Genomic DNA, 16,863 nt, shown 5'->3' with positions numbered 1-16,863 from the left:
AGTAAAAAATATTAATTTTTTTCAAAATTGTCTCTCTATTTTTGTCTATAGCGCAAAAAAAAAAAAAACGCAGAGGTGATCAAATACCACCAAAAGAAAGCTCTATTTGTGGGGAAAAAAAGGACGCCAATTTTGTTTGGGAGCCACGTCGCACGACCACGCAATTGTCTGTTAAAGCGACGCAGTCCCGAATCGCAAAAGGTACTCTGGTCTTTGGGCAGCAATATGGTCCGGGGGTTAAGTGGTTAAAAGTCATCAGTTACACTTTTTGTAGGTCCTGGCTTGTAATAAACACCAAAACGAGTGGAACCCTTCTAAATGCTGTGACTATTGTTTAAACCCTGTATTCTGACCCAAGGAAGAGACACGCATACCAAAATATCCTGTATGATTGTGTAACCCTGCAGCCTGTATCGCTCAAACTGCAGTCCCTTTTAACCCCATCTCCTCACGGCACCCTGTTTCTAATGCTACATCACCCTGCGACTGACATTACATACATCTCTATGTCACCCTGAATTACTGCCAACACATCCTGACTCTGCATCGCTGCCACTGACCCTCTAGCTCCATTTTATCTATCTTGTTATATCGAGAAGGTAAAAATTGAATTCTCCCGGGTTTTCAATGAACGCGCTGTATGCTCCATCCCCGTTCTATGACATCACTTCCAGAGCCTCCCAGCCGCTTCCTCTCCTAGTCTTTTCTAGTTGCTGGTATCTAGGTGTTACTTTAGATGTGACAGAATTTCGTACAGACGAGGTAAGCCTACCGAATTTACCATGAACGGGGCGTTGGGAATCCGTAGTGACGACTAATGCAAAGATATTTCGAAAAACAACAGCCTGTTAGCACAAACTACGTAATGCGAATTATAGTTATGGGCAAATGTATAAAGCAGAGGTATGACTTGTAATGTGGCCATACTGCTATTTATTGCATAGTTATTAATGTCCCTATGGACTGCTGTCAGATATTCTCATGCAGTGAGCTCCCTCCATACTGCTTGGGATCAATGCTAATTTAGCCAGGAGAGGAAGGAATATATTGAAATATTTCAGGCTTCCTTCTGTTTCCCTGCTTCAGGGAAACGGAACAGTATGAGCGAAGGTGCATTTTTCCGCCGCAATGCAAACTGGGTTTATTCACTCTCCACACCCCCTCACTGTCTACAACTGCACTGATACCTCCTTCACATTGCGCCCGTAATGTGATGGGGTGCAGGACGTACCACAGCATTGCAAGTATGAGCTCTATTGTACTGCCACTAAACAACAGTGTGTGTTGGGGGATGGGGGACCCCTTTCACACTGAGGCAGTTTTCAAGCATTTTGGCGCTAGAAATAGCGACAGCGCTGGAAAACTGCCTCCCATGCCACCCGAATGTCAAAGCCTGAGTGCTTTCACACTGGGGCAGTGCACTTGCGGGACGTTAGAAAAAGTCCTGCAAGCAGCATCTTTGGGAGCTCCCAAAACGCCCTAACCCCTTTGGCTGCAAGCAGGGGTTAAAAGCATCCCACTAGCAGCCAAAAAGCGCAGCTAAAACGAGCAGCGCTTTAGCTCTGAATACCTCAGTGTGAAAGTAGCCTTAAACTTCCATGCTGAGCACGGTAGAAGAGAGGATGAAGCATCAGAAAAAGGAAGCAGTAACCTGGAGCCCAGGGAGAAGATGCCAAGCTGTGCCTTCCACACCATTCTGGAGGGGTAAATGGAGGTGGAATAAGGAGAGGTTTTGTGTTCAGAGGTGCTGTGATATTTAATGTAAAGTAGTTGGCAGTGCAATATGTTGTTAAAATGCATTGCACTGTTTACTTTTTCCCTGTTTTTGATTTGTTCACCGTTATTGAAAGACAATTCATTAAAGTGATTGTAAAGGTTCATTTTTATTTTTTTTAACCACTTAAGACTCGGACCAAAATGCAGCTAAAGGACCGTGCCCCTTTTTGCGATTCGGCACTGCGTTGCTTTAACTGACAATTGCGCGGTCGTGCGACGCGGCTCCCAAACAAAATTGGCGTCCTTTTTTTCACACAAATAGAGCTTTCTTTTGGTGGTATTTGATCACCTCTGCGTTTTTATTTTTTGCGCTATAAACAAAAATAGAGCGACAATTTTGAAAAAAATTCAATATTTTTTACTTTTTGCTATAATAAATATCCCCCAAAAATATATAAATTTTCTCACCTCGTCTTTCAGGACAGCACTTGGAGAAAGCGCAGCTCCACCCACTTCCCAGGAAACACTGCAGTCGTTACTTTAAATTCCGCCCACTTCCACCATGACCTCAGTTGTTGTGTTTCCTCCGGCCATGGTGGAAGCGCTGCAGGGAACCAGGGGTGTCCTGTACTCTCTCCAGGTGGAGGTGGCTGGAGCATACCTGCGGTTGGTTGGTTTTCTTTTCAGGCAGACCCAGCATCCCCCCTGACGGGTGGGGGATGCTCCGGTGCTTTTCCCCTCTCGAGTCCGGCGAGGGCAGAGGCTGCTGGAGGTTTTTCTGCTCCCGTAGGCCGGGCAGCGTGGACTAATGGAAGGGGTCGGGTGCCTCTTCCGGGTTCACGATGATCCGGTCCGAGGGGGGGGGCGGAACTTCCGGCGGCGGCTTCCAGTTCCAGCCGCTGGAGCGCAGAGGGGGAGGTGGCCTTGGCGGTGCATTTCCGGTCCTCGTGGCGACGAGTTTGACCGGGAAAGTTTAAATTGAACGATCGGACGGCTGCTACACCCTGGGAGAGAATGGAGCAGGAGCCACAAGCACCAGCCTGGCCCAGGTAGGAGACAGCGGTTTCCAGGTTACCTGGGATTTGTTTGTGTGTCCCTCCTGTTGCCCCCTTAGGGGGAGGGGAGCCTGCAGCACTCTCTCTAGTTATGTCTCTGGGAGAAGTGCTTTATTATTTGTTTGACACAGCGGTGATGGGGATTGGTCTGTTTTGTTCACTGACTGTTGGTGGCAATTTGCTGATATCTGATACACAACAATTAAGCATAGTGTTGTTGTTTTTTGTGTCTTTCAGAAATGTAAAGAAAAACTTAACGTTGCATTGCCTCCACCTAAGAAAAAGTGTGCTATTTGCAAGACATCCCTTAAAGCGGAGTTCCACCCTATTTTACAACTTCTTTGCATTCGTTTTTACACTGCCCCTTTAAATACATTTGGGATGTTTTATTTTTGTCTTTTAAAAACTCACGTTTTTATCTGTGAGTCTCTTATTCCCCCGCCGCGGCGGAATGGCCCCCCCCCCCGCCGCATCCAGCGCTGCTATGCCTCCTGGGATATGTGTCTCTTCAATCCCAGGAGGCTGGGCTGAACATCGCAGCCGTGGATGAACATCTCGGGGGGCGGGAGGGAGGGAGGGCAGTGCCGCCCATAGAGGTGGTGTCCTTCCTCTTCTCCCTCTCCAACTCCTCCCCCGTCCTAGCTCCTCCACCCGTCCTAGCACCGCCCCCGTCCTAGCACCGCCCCCGTCCTAGCTCCTCCACCCGTCCGTCACCGCCGCCCCCGTCCTCCTCCCTCCACCACCCGCCCACCTGCCATCTGTCTCCGATGCACGGAGATACAGATCATCAGGCAGAGAGAGCGAATCTCTGTCTGATAGATCTGTATGTGAGTACACCGAGCATAGTACAGCCCCGCCTCCCTGTACAGCCCCGCCTCCCTGTACATAGAGACATCGCTCTGCACTGTGTGTTACAATTCTAGTGCAGGGAGGCGGGGCTGTACTATGATCACTGTACTCACATAGAGACCTACACAGACCGAGATGTGCTCTGTATGCCTGATCATCTGTACCTCCCCCCACTCTGCACATAATGTTGTCACCGCACTGTCACCGCACTAACATCACCGCACTGTCACCGCACTAACATCACCGCACTGTCACCGCACTGTCACCGCACCGTCACCGCACTGTCACCGCACTGTCACCGCACTAACATCACCGCACTGTCACCGCACTGTCACCGCACTGTCACCGCACTGTCACCGCACTAACATCACCGCACTAACATCACCGCACTAACATCACCGCACTAACATCACCGCACTAACATCACCGCACTAACATCACCGCACTAACATCACCGCACTAACATCACCGCACTAACATCACCGCACTAACATCACCGCACTAACATCACCGCACTAACATCACCGCACTAACATCACCGCACTAACATCACCGCACTAACATCACCGCACTAACATCACCGCACTAACATCACCGCACCGTCACCGCACTAACATCACCGCACTGTCACCGCACCGTCACCGCACTAACATCACCGCACTGTCACCGCACTGTCACCGCACTAACATCACCGCACTGTCACCGCACTGTCACCGCACTAACATCACCGCACTGTCACCGCACTGTCACCGCACTATCACCGCACTGTCACCGCACTAACATCACCGCACTGTCACCGCACCGTCACCGCACTAACATCACCGCACTGTCACCGCACTGTCACCGCACTGTCACCGCACTAACATCACCGCACTGTCACCGCACTGTCACCGCACTGTCACCGCACTGTCACCACCGCACTGTCACCGCACTGTCACCGCACTGTCACCGCACTAACATCACCGCACTGTCACCGCACCGTCACCGCACTAACATCACCGCACTGTCACCGCACTGTCACCGCACTGTCACCGCACTAACATCACCGCACTAACATCACCGCACTAACATCACCGCACTAACATCACCGCACTAACATCACCGCACTAACATCACCGCACTAACATCACCGCACTAACATCACCGCACTAACATCACCGCACCGTCACCGCACTAACATCACCGCACTAACATCACCGCACTGTCACCGCACTAACATCACCGCGTCACCACACTAACATCACCGCACTAACATCACCGCACTGTCACCGCACTAACATCACCGCACTGTCACCGCACTAACATCACCGCACTAACATCACCGCACTAACATCACCGCACTAACATCACCGCACTAACATCACCGCACTAACATCACCGCACTAACACCGCACTAACATCACCGCGTCACCACACTAACATCACCGCACTGTCACCGCACTAACATCACCGCACTGTCACCGCACTAACATCACCGCACCGTCACCGCACTGTCACCGCACTAACATCACCGCACCGTCACCGCACTAACATCACCGCACTAACATCACCGCACTAACATCACCGCACTAACATCACCGCACTAACATCACCGCACTAACATCACCGCACTAACATCACCGCACTAACATCACCGCACTAACATCACCGCACTAACATCACCGCACTAACATCACCGCACTAACATCACCGCACTAACATCACCGCACTGTCACCGCACTAACATCACCGCACTGTCACCGCACTAACATCACCGCACTAACATCACCGCACTAACATCACCGCACTAACATCACCGCACTGTCACCGCACTGTCACCGCACTAACATCACCGCACTAACATCACCGCACTGTCACCGCACTAACATCACCGCACTGTCACAGCACTAACATCACAGCACTAACATCACAGCACTAACATCACCGCACTAACATCACCGCACTAACATCACAGCACTAATGTCACCGCACTAACATCACCACCGCACTAACATCACCGCACTAACATCACCGCACTAACATCGCAGCACTAACATCGCAGCACTAACATCGCAGCACTAACATCGCAGCACTAACATCGCAGCACTAACATTGCAGCACTAACATTGCAGCACTAACATCGCAGCACTAACATCACCGCACTAACATCACCGCACTAACATCACCGCACTAACATCACCGCACTAACATCACCGCACTAACATCACCGCACTAACATCACCGCACTGTCACCGCACTAACATCACCGCACTAACATCACCGCACTGTCACCGCACTAACATCACCGCACTGTCACCGCACTAACATCACCGCACTAACATCACCGCACTAACATCACCGCACTAACATCACCGCACTGTCACCGCACTGTCACCGCACTAACATCACCGCACTAACATCACCGCACTGTCACCGCACTAACATCACCGCACTAACATCACCGCACTAACATCACAGCACTAATGTCACCGCACTAACATCACCACCGCACTAACATCACCACCGCACTAACATCACCACCGCACTAACATCACCGCACTAACATTGCAGCACTAACATTGCAGCACTAACATTGCAGCACTAACATTGCAGCACTAACATTGCAGCACTAACATTGCAGCACTAACATTGCAGCACTAACATTGCAGCACTAACGTCGCCGCACTAACGTCGCCGCACTAACGTCGCAGCACTAACGTCGCAGCACTAACGTCGCAGCACTAACGTCGCAGCACTAACGTCGCAGCACTAACGTCGCAGCACTAACGTCGCAGCACTAACGTCGCAGCACTAACGTCGCAGCACTAACGTCGCAGCACTAACGTCGCAGCACTAACGTCGCAGCACTAACGTCGCAGCACTAACGTCGCAGCACTAACGTCGCAGCACTAACATCGCAGCACTAACATCACCGCACTAACAAAATGAATTTATTGACAGTGCACATGTCTGGTATATGTATACACACCACATATATAACAAGAGATGTATATCATCTTGTTATGTAGATATATCTGCACAGGAACAAATTATTTATTATATTTACTGGTTCCTGGAAGGAGGGGGGGGGAGGGGAGGGGAGGAGGGGAGGAGAGGTTTGCATAGATAAGGGGCGGTAACTTCCTCTGACACTCCCGTTGCTATTGAAAACTGATCTGAAACCATTACACTGCTTCTACAGCACTGAGCATGTGCGAGGCTGAAATCCAGGAAGTCATACAGTCTGGCTTCATGATGCCCACACTTAAGATGGCCCCAGTCAATTTCTATTTTATAAAGTGTCTAAATGCTGTAACAACCTAACAAAACGGACCTTAGTTTACAGACTAACTTTACTAGAATACATTCAGCTTGTGTATTACAGGGGTATTTATATTTAAAAAGTTTTTTTTTTTCAATTTGTGGCCGGAACTCCGCTTTAACCACTTGCTTACTGGGCACATATACCCCCCTCCTGCCCAGGTGAAATTTCAGCTTCCGGTGTAGTGTCACAGTTTGCTGCCTATCCTAGAATGCTGCGGATGTCACGTGGCGGCCAACTGCGCATGCGTGATGCGTTCCAAACGCAAGTGCGATGCGTTCCAATGGATTTTCGACAGTACACACCAGCGAACCCGGCATTTAGGGCGACGTGGATTTAGAGGAAAGTGGCCAGTCGGCCTCACGTCCTCGCTTCGCTCAGACGGCTCGCTCCGCGCGCTCGGCCTCCTGGCTCTTTTTTTAACATCCTCCAATCCATGGGGATGTTAAGGAAAGAGCCTGGATGCCAACTGAGGTTTCACTGGTGTCCACTGTCGTGAATCCATTGGAACGCATCGCATTTGCGTTTGGAACGCATCGCGCATGCGCAGTTGGCCGCCACGTGACTTCCAGGGCATTCTAGGATAGGCAGCAAACTGTGACAATACACCGGCACTGCGTCGCTTTAACTGACAATTGCGCGGTCGTGCGACGTGGCTCCCAAATAAAATTTACGTCCTTTTTTTTTCCCCCTTTTTTTCCCCACAAATAGAGCTTTCTTTTGGTGGTATTTGATCACCTCTGCGGTTTTTATTTTTTGCGCTATAAACAAAAAAAGCAACAATTTAGAAAAAAAATATTAATATTTTTTACTTGTTGCTATAATAAATAGCCCATTTTTGTTTTCTCAGTTTAGGTCGATACGTATTCTTCATATTTTTGGTAAAAAAAAAAAAAAATCGCAATGAGCGCTTACAAAATATGCGAATGAGAATTATTATTATTTTATTTTTTTACTAGTAATGGCGACGATCTGCGTTTTTTTTTTTTATTTTTTTTTTTTATTTTATTTTATTGGGACTGCGACATTATGGCGGACACATCGGACACTTTTGACACATGTTTGGCGCCATTCACATTTATACAGCGATCAGTGCTATAAATATGCACTAATTACTGTATAAATGTGACTGGCATTGAAGGGGTTAACACTAGGGGGTGAGGAAGGGGTTAAATGTGTACCTGTATTGTGTTCTAACTGGGGGGAGGGGGGTGACTGGGGGAGGTGAACCGATTGTGTCCCTATGTACAAGGGACACAGATCGGTCTCCTCTCTCCCCTGACAGGACATGGAGCTCTGTATTTACATACAGAGCTCCACGTCCATGCTCTGTCATTGCCGATCGCGGGTACCTGGCGGACATCGCGACCGCCAGGCATGCGCATCGGCATCTCGGGGACGCACCGCACGCGCCCCCCCAGTGGCCGGAGGAATCCATGACGTCATATGACGTCCTGTTGTATTTTCAGAGCCACCGTGAGGCCGTCATTTAAAAATGGCCCGGGGCTCAAGTGGTTAAGGGATCATGGCATAAACCGTTATGCAAAACCTGCATTGCTGATTTGGTTAGAGGAAGCCTCCACTAGTGCACCCTCTGAACAACCTAAGGAGATGCTTTCCTCATTCAGGAAGGAACTGGAGGATACTTTTCAATCATTCCGTTTCTACCTAGACAAATGTCCGGTTTCACAGTCAACCCCTAGGGCTTCCACTAGTACCCACGGGGGGGCAGTTAGTGAGTCTGAGGAAGAGGAACCTAGAAGTGTGGTTTCAGGGTCTGAGGCAGAGGAAGATGATGATAAAGATACATCTTCATCATGCTACAAGCTGTCTTTGGAGGAGGTAGATGACCTCCTGAAAACCATACATGCTACTCTTAATATTAAGGAGGATAAGGCCCAGTTGTCGTTACACGACAAGATGTACCAGGGGTTAGATGAGGTTAAGCACAAAACCTTTCCAGTACACAAAGTGTTGTCGGATGCTGTCAAAGGGGAATGGAAGGACCCAGAGAGGGGCCCCTTCTTCTCCAAGTCTCTGAAAAGGAGATTTCCTTTTGATGAAGATGAAGCACAGGTTTGGAATAAGAAATCCAAGGTTGATGCAGCCTTTTCTAAAGTGTCACGTAACACAGACTTAGCCTTTGAGGACATGGGTGCCTTGAAGGATACCATGGACAAAAGAGCTGATGCTCTTTTGAAGAAGGCTTGGGATTCCACACTAGCCAACCTCAAGCCTGCTATGGCATCTACAGTAGTAGCCAGGAACCTGGAGCATTGGCTGGATAAGTTAAAGGGCCATATTGAGGCAGGTACCCCTCGCAGAGACCTACTAGAGTCCCTTCCAGTTCTGGTGAACGCTGTAGGATACATGGCGGATGCCTCAGCCGAGTCGGTAAGGATGTCGGCTAGGTCCTCGGCCTTAATTAACTTGGCCAGGAGGGCCTTATGGATTAAAACTTGGTCAGGTGACGCAGCTTCGAAGGTTAAGCTGTGTGGTCTACCTTTTGAAGGGGATCTGGTGTTTATTTCCGGTCTAGAGGCAGTTCTAGATAGAACGGCGGACAGGAAGAAAGCTTTTCCTTTAAAGAAAGTAGTGCCACAGACCAAGAAGAATTTTCGTTCTTTTTTCCAGTCCCAAAATTCAAAAGAGGCCAGGGTGGAAAGTCCTGGCGGTCCCAGAGGGGCAGAGGGAAGACTGGGGTGTTGTTTCGTTCCCCCAGCCAACGCGCAAAACCCCAATGACGGTCTCCCGGCTGTGGGAGGGCGTCTTCAGTCGTTTCTTCCACAGTGGGAAGAAGCGACTTCAGAAAGTCCACCGTCTCGTTTTTACGTGACTCAGTTGCCCCGAGACCAGGAGAAATCTCTGGCAATGATGTCGCTGATGGAAGAGTTTCTTCAACAAAGGGTGATCATTCCTGTACCCCAGCAAGAGGAGGGTCTAGGGCATGGGTGCTCAACCTGTGGCTCTCCAGCTGTTGCGGAACTACAATTCCCATGAGGCATTACAAGCCGCTGACAGGTACAAGCATGTCTCCCAAAGGCTGAGGCATTATGGGAATTGTAGTTTTTTGCAACAGCTGGAGAGCCACAGGTTGAGCATCCATGGTCTAGGGTGTTATTCCCACGTATTTTTAGTGAAGAAGCCGTCAGGAAAATTCAGATTGATTCTGAACTTAAAAATCCTAAACAGGTCCATTCGATACAAGAGATTTCGGATGGATACCATCTATTCAGTAAGAAAGCTTCTCCCAGCAGGATGTTTTCTGGCCTCTATAGACCTGAGAGATGCATACCTGCATGTAGAGGTCGACCCATATATATCGGTCGGCCGATATATCGGCCGATATTTGGCCGTTTTTATGAAATCGGCATTGGCCGATTATTGTGAAAAAATCGGCCGATTTGCGGCAATCGCGGCTATTACAATAAATGGCTGGCATGGCCGCCTGCCCTGCAGCAGCGTGTGTCCCTGAATCCTCCACCCGCACGGCCACCTCCAATAGCAAGGAAAGATTTTATTGGCATTGCATAGTACCGCCCCGTCCCCGCTCCGCCCCCTCCCTCAGCGTGCTGTATTGGATAAACAATCATTGGCCCTTTACAAGCATCTGCCACGTGACTTTTAGTACTGACCAGTGCTCTTGAAGCAATGTATTCTTGATTCCTACTACACCCGCACGGCCACTATAGAGAAGCTAAGGAGAGATTTCACTGGCATTCATTGTACCGCCCCGCCCCCTCCCTCGGCGTGCTGTATTAGATACTTGTAAAGGGCCAATGATTGTTTCTCTAATGCAGCACGCCGAGGGAGGGGGCGGGGCGGTACGATGAATGGCAGTGAAATCTCTCCATTTAAGTTTTTTCCCAAATGGGATTTATCGGTTGTCCTGAGAGGTCTGACAAAAAGGCCATTTGAACCACCAATAGAAGCCTCACTTAAATTTTGGACATTGAAGCTGGTTTTGCTAGTGGCAGTCACCTCAGCTAGGCGAGTCAGTGAGCTCCAAGCATTGTCTATTATTTAACCCTTTTTGACCATCTTCCCAGATAGGGTTGTGTTAAAGACAGATCCGGGTTTCCTACCAAAGGTAGCATCAGCATTTCATAGAACACAAGAGATAGTTCTACCTACATTCTGTCCAGCTCCATCTGGTCCGAAAGAGAGGGACTTTCATACCTTAAATGTGAGAAGATGTTTAGTACACTATCTAGAAATCACTAGTGAGTTTAGGAAGGCCAATTCTCTTTTTGTGTTGTTCTCAGGTTCTCGGAAGGGCTATGGAGCCTCTAAGAACACCTTGGCTAGGTGGCTTCGTATGGCTATTCATGAAGCTTACAAAGCTATGGATATAGAACCTCCCACAGGGGTGGTGGCTCATTCAACAAGGGCAGTGGCAACGTCCTGGGCGGAACGAGCTGGGGCTTCGCCAGAGCATATCTGCAAAGCAGCCACGTGGACGAGTTTCTCCACCTTCACTCGCCACTACAGAATGGATTTGCTCGCAGCAGCGGAGCAATCTTTTGGCAGGAAGGTCCTGCAAGCAGTGGTCCCACCCTAGAGTAAGTACTCGGTTATCATCTCCAAGTGCTGTCCTGAAAGACGAGGTGAGAAAACCTTAGTTAGACTTACCGGTAACGGTATTTCTATGAGTCTTTCAGGACAGCACCGATAACCCTCCCTTTTTCGTGACTGCGACATCATGGCGAACAGGTGGACACTTCGGACAAGTTTGACACATTTTTGGTACCATTGTCATTTTCACAGCAAAAAATGCATTTGAAATGCATTGTTTATTGTGAAAATGACAGTTGCAGTTTGGGAGTTAACCACTAGGGGGCACTGTTGGGGTTATGTGTTCCCTGAAGTGTGTTTACAACTGTAGGGGGGTGTGGCTGTAGGAGTGACGTCATCGATTGTGTCCCCCTATAAAAGGGATGACACGATCGATGCAGCCGCCACAGTGAAGAACGGGGAAGATGTGTTTACACACAGCTGTCCCCATTCTTCAGCTCCGGGGAACGATCGCGGGACTCCAGCTGCGATCGGGTCCCGCGGTCCCGGAGCTTCGGACCGGGTCGCGGGAGCGCGCCTGCGACCCACGGCTGGGTACTAGTACAGGACGTACCTGTACGTACATGTGCCCAGCCGTGCCATTCTGCCGACATAAATGTGCAGGAGGCGGTCCCTAAGTGGTTAAATAACAAACATGTCATACTTGCCGCCTCTGTGCAAGGGTTTTGCACAGAGCGTCCCCAATTCTCCTCTTCTGGGGTCCCACAGCGGCACACCTGGCTCCTCTTCTTCTTGAGTGCCCCCACGGAGAGACTATTTCCATGGGGCACTTGTGCGGGCACGCTCCCAAGTCCTGCTGCGTCCCACCCCTGACAGACAACAGGACCTGGCCCCACCCCTGTCTTCCATGTCACTGGTTTTGATTGACAGCAGCGAAAGCCAATGGCTCCTGCTGCTATCAATCTATCCAATGAGGACCCGAGACAATGCCTATAGCTGCTGTGCTCGTCCCCGTCATTGAACGATCGGGTTCAGGTTAGGGCTAAAACAACGAATCGATTATGAAATTAATCGATTACTATTTTTATAATCGATTAATTGGCCAGTAACCTAATGGGGTGAAAACACGAAAGTTAGCCCTTTTATAGTACAAAAAGATCAAATAATCGCTAGTGTAAATATTACTTTCACTGTTCACAGTAAAAAAATTAACCCCTTACAGTAGCGATTATTTGCTCTTTTTGTACTATAAAGGGCTAATTTTAGTTTTGTTAACCCCATTATGTTACTAAATGTCTTGGGCCTGGTTCACATTTATGCATTTTTTGCAGAAACGCACTACAGTTCACTTAACATGGTTTCCTATGGGATGCGTTCACGGCTATGCTTTTTTCAGCTGCTGCGTATTTGGAAATGGGTAAAGGAATTTTTTCAATGCAATACGGTGCTTTTTTTTTTTTTGTTCAATATACTTCAATAGAGAAGCTGCAGAAAAGCATGTATTGCATTTTTGCAGCAATTTGTCTTTTTTAATCTGCCCAACAACAAATTCCCCCAACAAAAAAAAAGCATTAAGAAATGTAAACACGCAAATCGCAGCAAAATCACATGCACACAAATCAATACGCAACAGCAAAACACACTGCAGAAACAGATCAAAAGCAAACTGCATAGGTGTGTACCGAGCCTTATGCTGGCCACATGGATTAATTTTCAGACAAGAATATCAAAACGAAAAATCTTTGTACATTCACTGAATGAAAGAATGTTTGACATTTTCACTTGCTTTTAACATTCAGTTTTAAAATAAATCTATTTTCTGAATGAAAATGACATACACTGTCTGAAAATTCCTTTCACCAAGAAGTTTTCTATTATTTCTAATAATGATACCTGATGATGTTTACCAGATTCACCCTCTAATAGTATATACAGTATATCGTATCCCTTGTTCATTTGGCAGCCAGTGATCTCCTCTGCTCATGTTGCAGCCCTGAAATGTGGCTGGGCCCTAACCATCCTCTTGGACCGCCATTGCCTCAGTGACAATGGCAGTTTGGACAAAACCTATAGGGTAGATTTATAGTCCACTGGGGCGCTGGATGTGGTGTTAAAGAAAAGTCTTGTTGTTTCTTTGAGATGTAAGCATATATGTCTAGTTTTAATAAATAAACCAACTTCTAATTACTGCACCACAAATAATCTCTTCCTTTCACATATGGTTCCTCTTGGAGTGACTTGTTTTGGAATTGTGCTTAATGTGGGATGGCGATATAAAGAGTACGGAGTGGTGATATTACTGATTGTATTACAGAGGTCTAGGTTTCCCGTAAAAGGCTGTGCACAGCAGTGAAGACTGGAGGCACATAATTACTATAACTGCTGCTAGGTGCACAAATAGAGCAGGTTTGTTCTATAGTACTACACTTGGTTCACTTATTTATTGGACTAAAGCAGAAGTCCACCCTTAGGCCTCATTCACACGAGGCGGACTCCGTCGTGACAAAGTCCGCCTGCCCCCGCCAGCTCAGTGGGAGATCTGTCCGCAGATCTCCGCTGAGCCGACGAATGACAAGCTCCTCTCTGCTCACTGAGCGGGGAGGAGCTTGTCGGGCACGGCTGTTTCCTATGGAGCGATCTGATGAAAACGGACAGCATGTTTGTGTAGCGCTGACATTCTTGTATATTGATGTGTGTTTGCATACTTTAATACAACGTCTATGGACATTGCTATGTTTAAGTATTTGGAGCCATCTAGTGACCAAATACTGGTAATGCAGAGAGATGTTTTGTTTAGTATTTTGGTTGCCTTGGAGACGAGGAGAGACCCAAATACTGGTAATGCAGAGAGATGTTTGGTTGAGGATTTTGGTTGCCTTGGAGACAAGGGGAGACAGGAGTGTAAACAAAAAGCCTTCTGGAGGCTGATGCCGAGCTGCTGGGGAGCGAAGGCTGAGCTCGGAGAGCTAGAGGACAGTGGCCGGATTGCAGAGACCGAGAGACACTCATCCGAGCATCGGAGAACCGGATCCATCCAGCGGAGCTGAACAGAGCTGACGGAGAAGCTGCAGTCACAGGACCCTGAACAAAAGTTACTACCCGGAGCTCCGATCCAGTGGGTGAGCGGGTCACGACCCACAGTTTGCTAAGTTTACACGCAGTTAGACTCATATACAGGCCTCACTGGGATTTATAGTTCCACAGAGGAACTGAAACTGAGAAGGCTTGAGGCCTATCTAATTTGACGTTTCAAGCGATTTTAAAATAGTTGTTGCAGTTACACCAGGAGCATTTTCACTTCAATTTGACTCATCAAAACTGTGGATTACAAATCACTTTAGCTAGCGAAGAAAAGAAGATCCAAGACCAAGTACTTTAAGTGAGATCTCACGCATAGCTAATAAAGTAGGGGGAGCTCCCAGGTATAAAATGTTTATGTATACTGTTTTCAAATAGCTTATGTTTAAATCAATTGTGCTGTCGTCTTACGTTGGGATGACAGCACAATTACTGTAATCACTTCTTTGCATATTTCACAGTAAAATATATCTCTGGTTAAGTATCCAGTTGTTGTGGCGTACTGTTTTTCTCACTCCAAGTGCAGTCAGTGGATCCTGGGGTTATAATACAGGTATTTTGTATTGTCTTACATTGTATTGTATTGCATTGCATCACAGCTGTGCCAAGGGGATTGAGCCAAGTTAGTGGGGTTTATTGGTAGAGTGCAGGCCCAAATTAAACCAGCAGCTCCTTCGGGGGTCAGTGCTACATTTGTTTTCATCAGATCTTACCCGATCCGCATGGACGGATGGGGACGTGGCCCCCATACGTTTGTTTTTAGCGGATCGGATAGGGTCGGATGTCAGCGGACATGTCTCTGCTGACATTCGACGCTCCATAGGGATGCATGGAGCGGCCGTTCAGGTCCGCCGTCAAAACTGACAGGCGGACCCGAACGGATCGTAGTGTGAATGAGGCCTAACACTAAAATCCCTGCATCTACAGACATCCACAGTCTAAGGCCGCGTACACACGGTCGGTCCAAAACTATGAAAGCGGACTTAAGTTCAGTTTCATCGGTCCAAACCGACCGTGTGTACACCCCATCGGTCAGTTGTCCTTCGGTCCAAAAAAAGAGAACTTGCTTTAAAATCGAATCGATGGACGCCTGACCGATAGGTCAACACCGATGGTTAGTACACAGAAGCATCGGTTTAAAACCCGTGCATGCTCAGAATCAAGTCGACGCATGCTTGGAAGCATTGAACACACGTCGTGTGTTTTAGGTCACCGCGTTCTGACCCGATCGGTTTTGGAAACGATGGTGTGTACGCACATCAGACAATCAGTCTGCTTCAGCGGTGAACCGATGAAAACGGTCCGTTGGACCATTCTCATCGAATGGATCGACCGTGTGTAGGCGGCTTCACACTAACCTATCTAGCCCTATAAAGAAGAAATCAGTATGCATACCTTTTTGGAAGCCGATCCGACCCGATCCCACGCTGAGCTGTCAGCTGCGGCTTCACTGTGGAGGCGGGTGCAGAGGACAACCAAAGCCCCATAGTAAGTCTATGGGCGACGTCACTCCCCATTCATTTCACAGCCGTTGTCGGCTGTGTCCTCTGCAGAGCTTCCGCTGCTGGAGATCGGCTTCAAATAAGGGATGTATAGTGATTTCTTATATACAGGGATAGATAGGTTAGTGTTAGAACATGAATGTCTAGCCAGTTTTCTCGATTCTTCAGCCAGGACCAGCACATCTTGGATAGACTTATAGTAACTGTGGTTTTAACCAGTTGTATTCAACTTTTTTAAAGCTAACCATTTGTATATGGGAATTAAAGATTTGTTTATTTTTTTAAGCCTTTTTGGTATGTGTATTTATTAGACCCTGCAAGGTACATGTACAAGTCCCACCCCATTTTTGTTCTCTTTCGGTAATTGGGGCAAGGTATGGCTAAGAGAGGCATGGAAACACTACAGGAGGGGGGGTTGCCAGCTCGAGTGAGTGTACTCACATTGTATATCTTCTTAACCGCTAGTCGACCAACTGCCGCAGTTATACTATGGCAGGTTGGCATGGCTGCGCAAATCACCGTAGGTATAGAATAAATGTGGTGTGAACCTGCGCTGGGACTACAATAGTGGGCTGCTGCCCCCCTGAGCCTATCCCCTAAATAGGGGATGGGAATGAGAAAGATAAATGATAAATAGGGGTATTGGCGCTGCCTAGGTGAACATCTAAATACGCATATGCTACCCTACAGCGTGGTGCTGGAAAGCTGAGTAGGTATGGGTACAATGTGTATGGTGCAAACCAAATTGTCTGTGAATCAATAGAAAACCCAGCAAGAGGGTAAAAAGTGGTACTAAAATAGGTGAAACACACAAAAGTGAATATAATCGTGTAAATACGTGCTCAAG

General features: G+C 48.0%; 1 protein-coding gene across 5 annotated transcripts in view; it reads left to right on the top strand.

Moving 5' to 3' along the window:
• Positions 1-612: 612 nt before the first annotated feature.
• TBCE (tubulin folding cofactor E) overlaps positions 613-16,863 on the top strand; it is a 619,064-nt gene continuing 602,813 nt past the window's right edge. For 4 of the 5 annotated variants that reach the window (XM_040350725.1, XM_040350726.1, XM_040350724.1 and 1 more), the window contains exon 1: positions 613-762. In XM_040350725.1, coding sequence (XP_040206659.1) covers positions 628-762 — 135 coding nt within the window. In that variant the 5' untranslated portion in view covers positions 613-627. Of the gene's footprint in view, positions 763-783; positions 904-16,863 lie in introns of those variants that run through there. The other variant, XM_040350723.1, reaches the window with a different exon arrangement.

Source organism: Rana temporaria, chromosome 4 (genome assembly GCF_905171775.1).
Source record: "Rana temporaria chromosome 4, aRanTem1.1, whole genome shotgun sequence".
Lineage (NCBI taxonomy): Eukaryota > Metazoa > Chordata > Amphibia > Anura > Ranidae > Rana > Rana temporaria.
The sequence above is the reverse complement of the archived record's forward strand: the minus strand, read 5'-3'. Positions and strand labels throughout refer to the sequence as shown.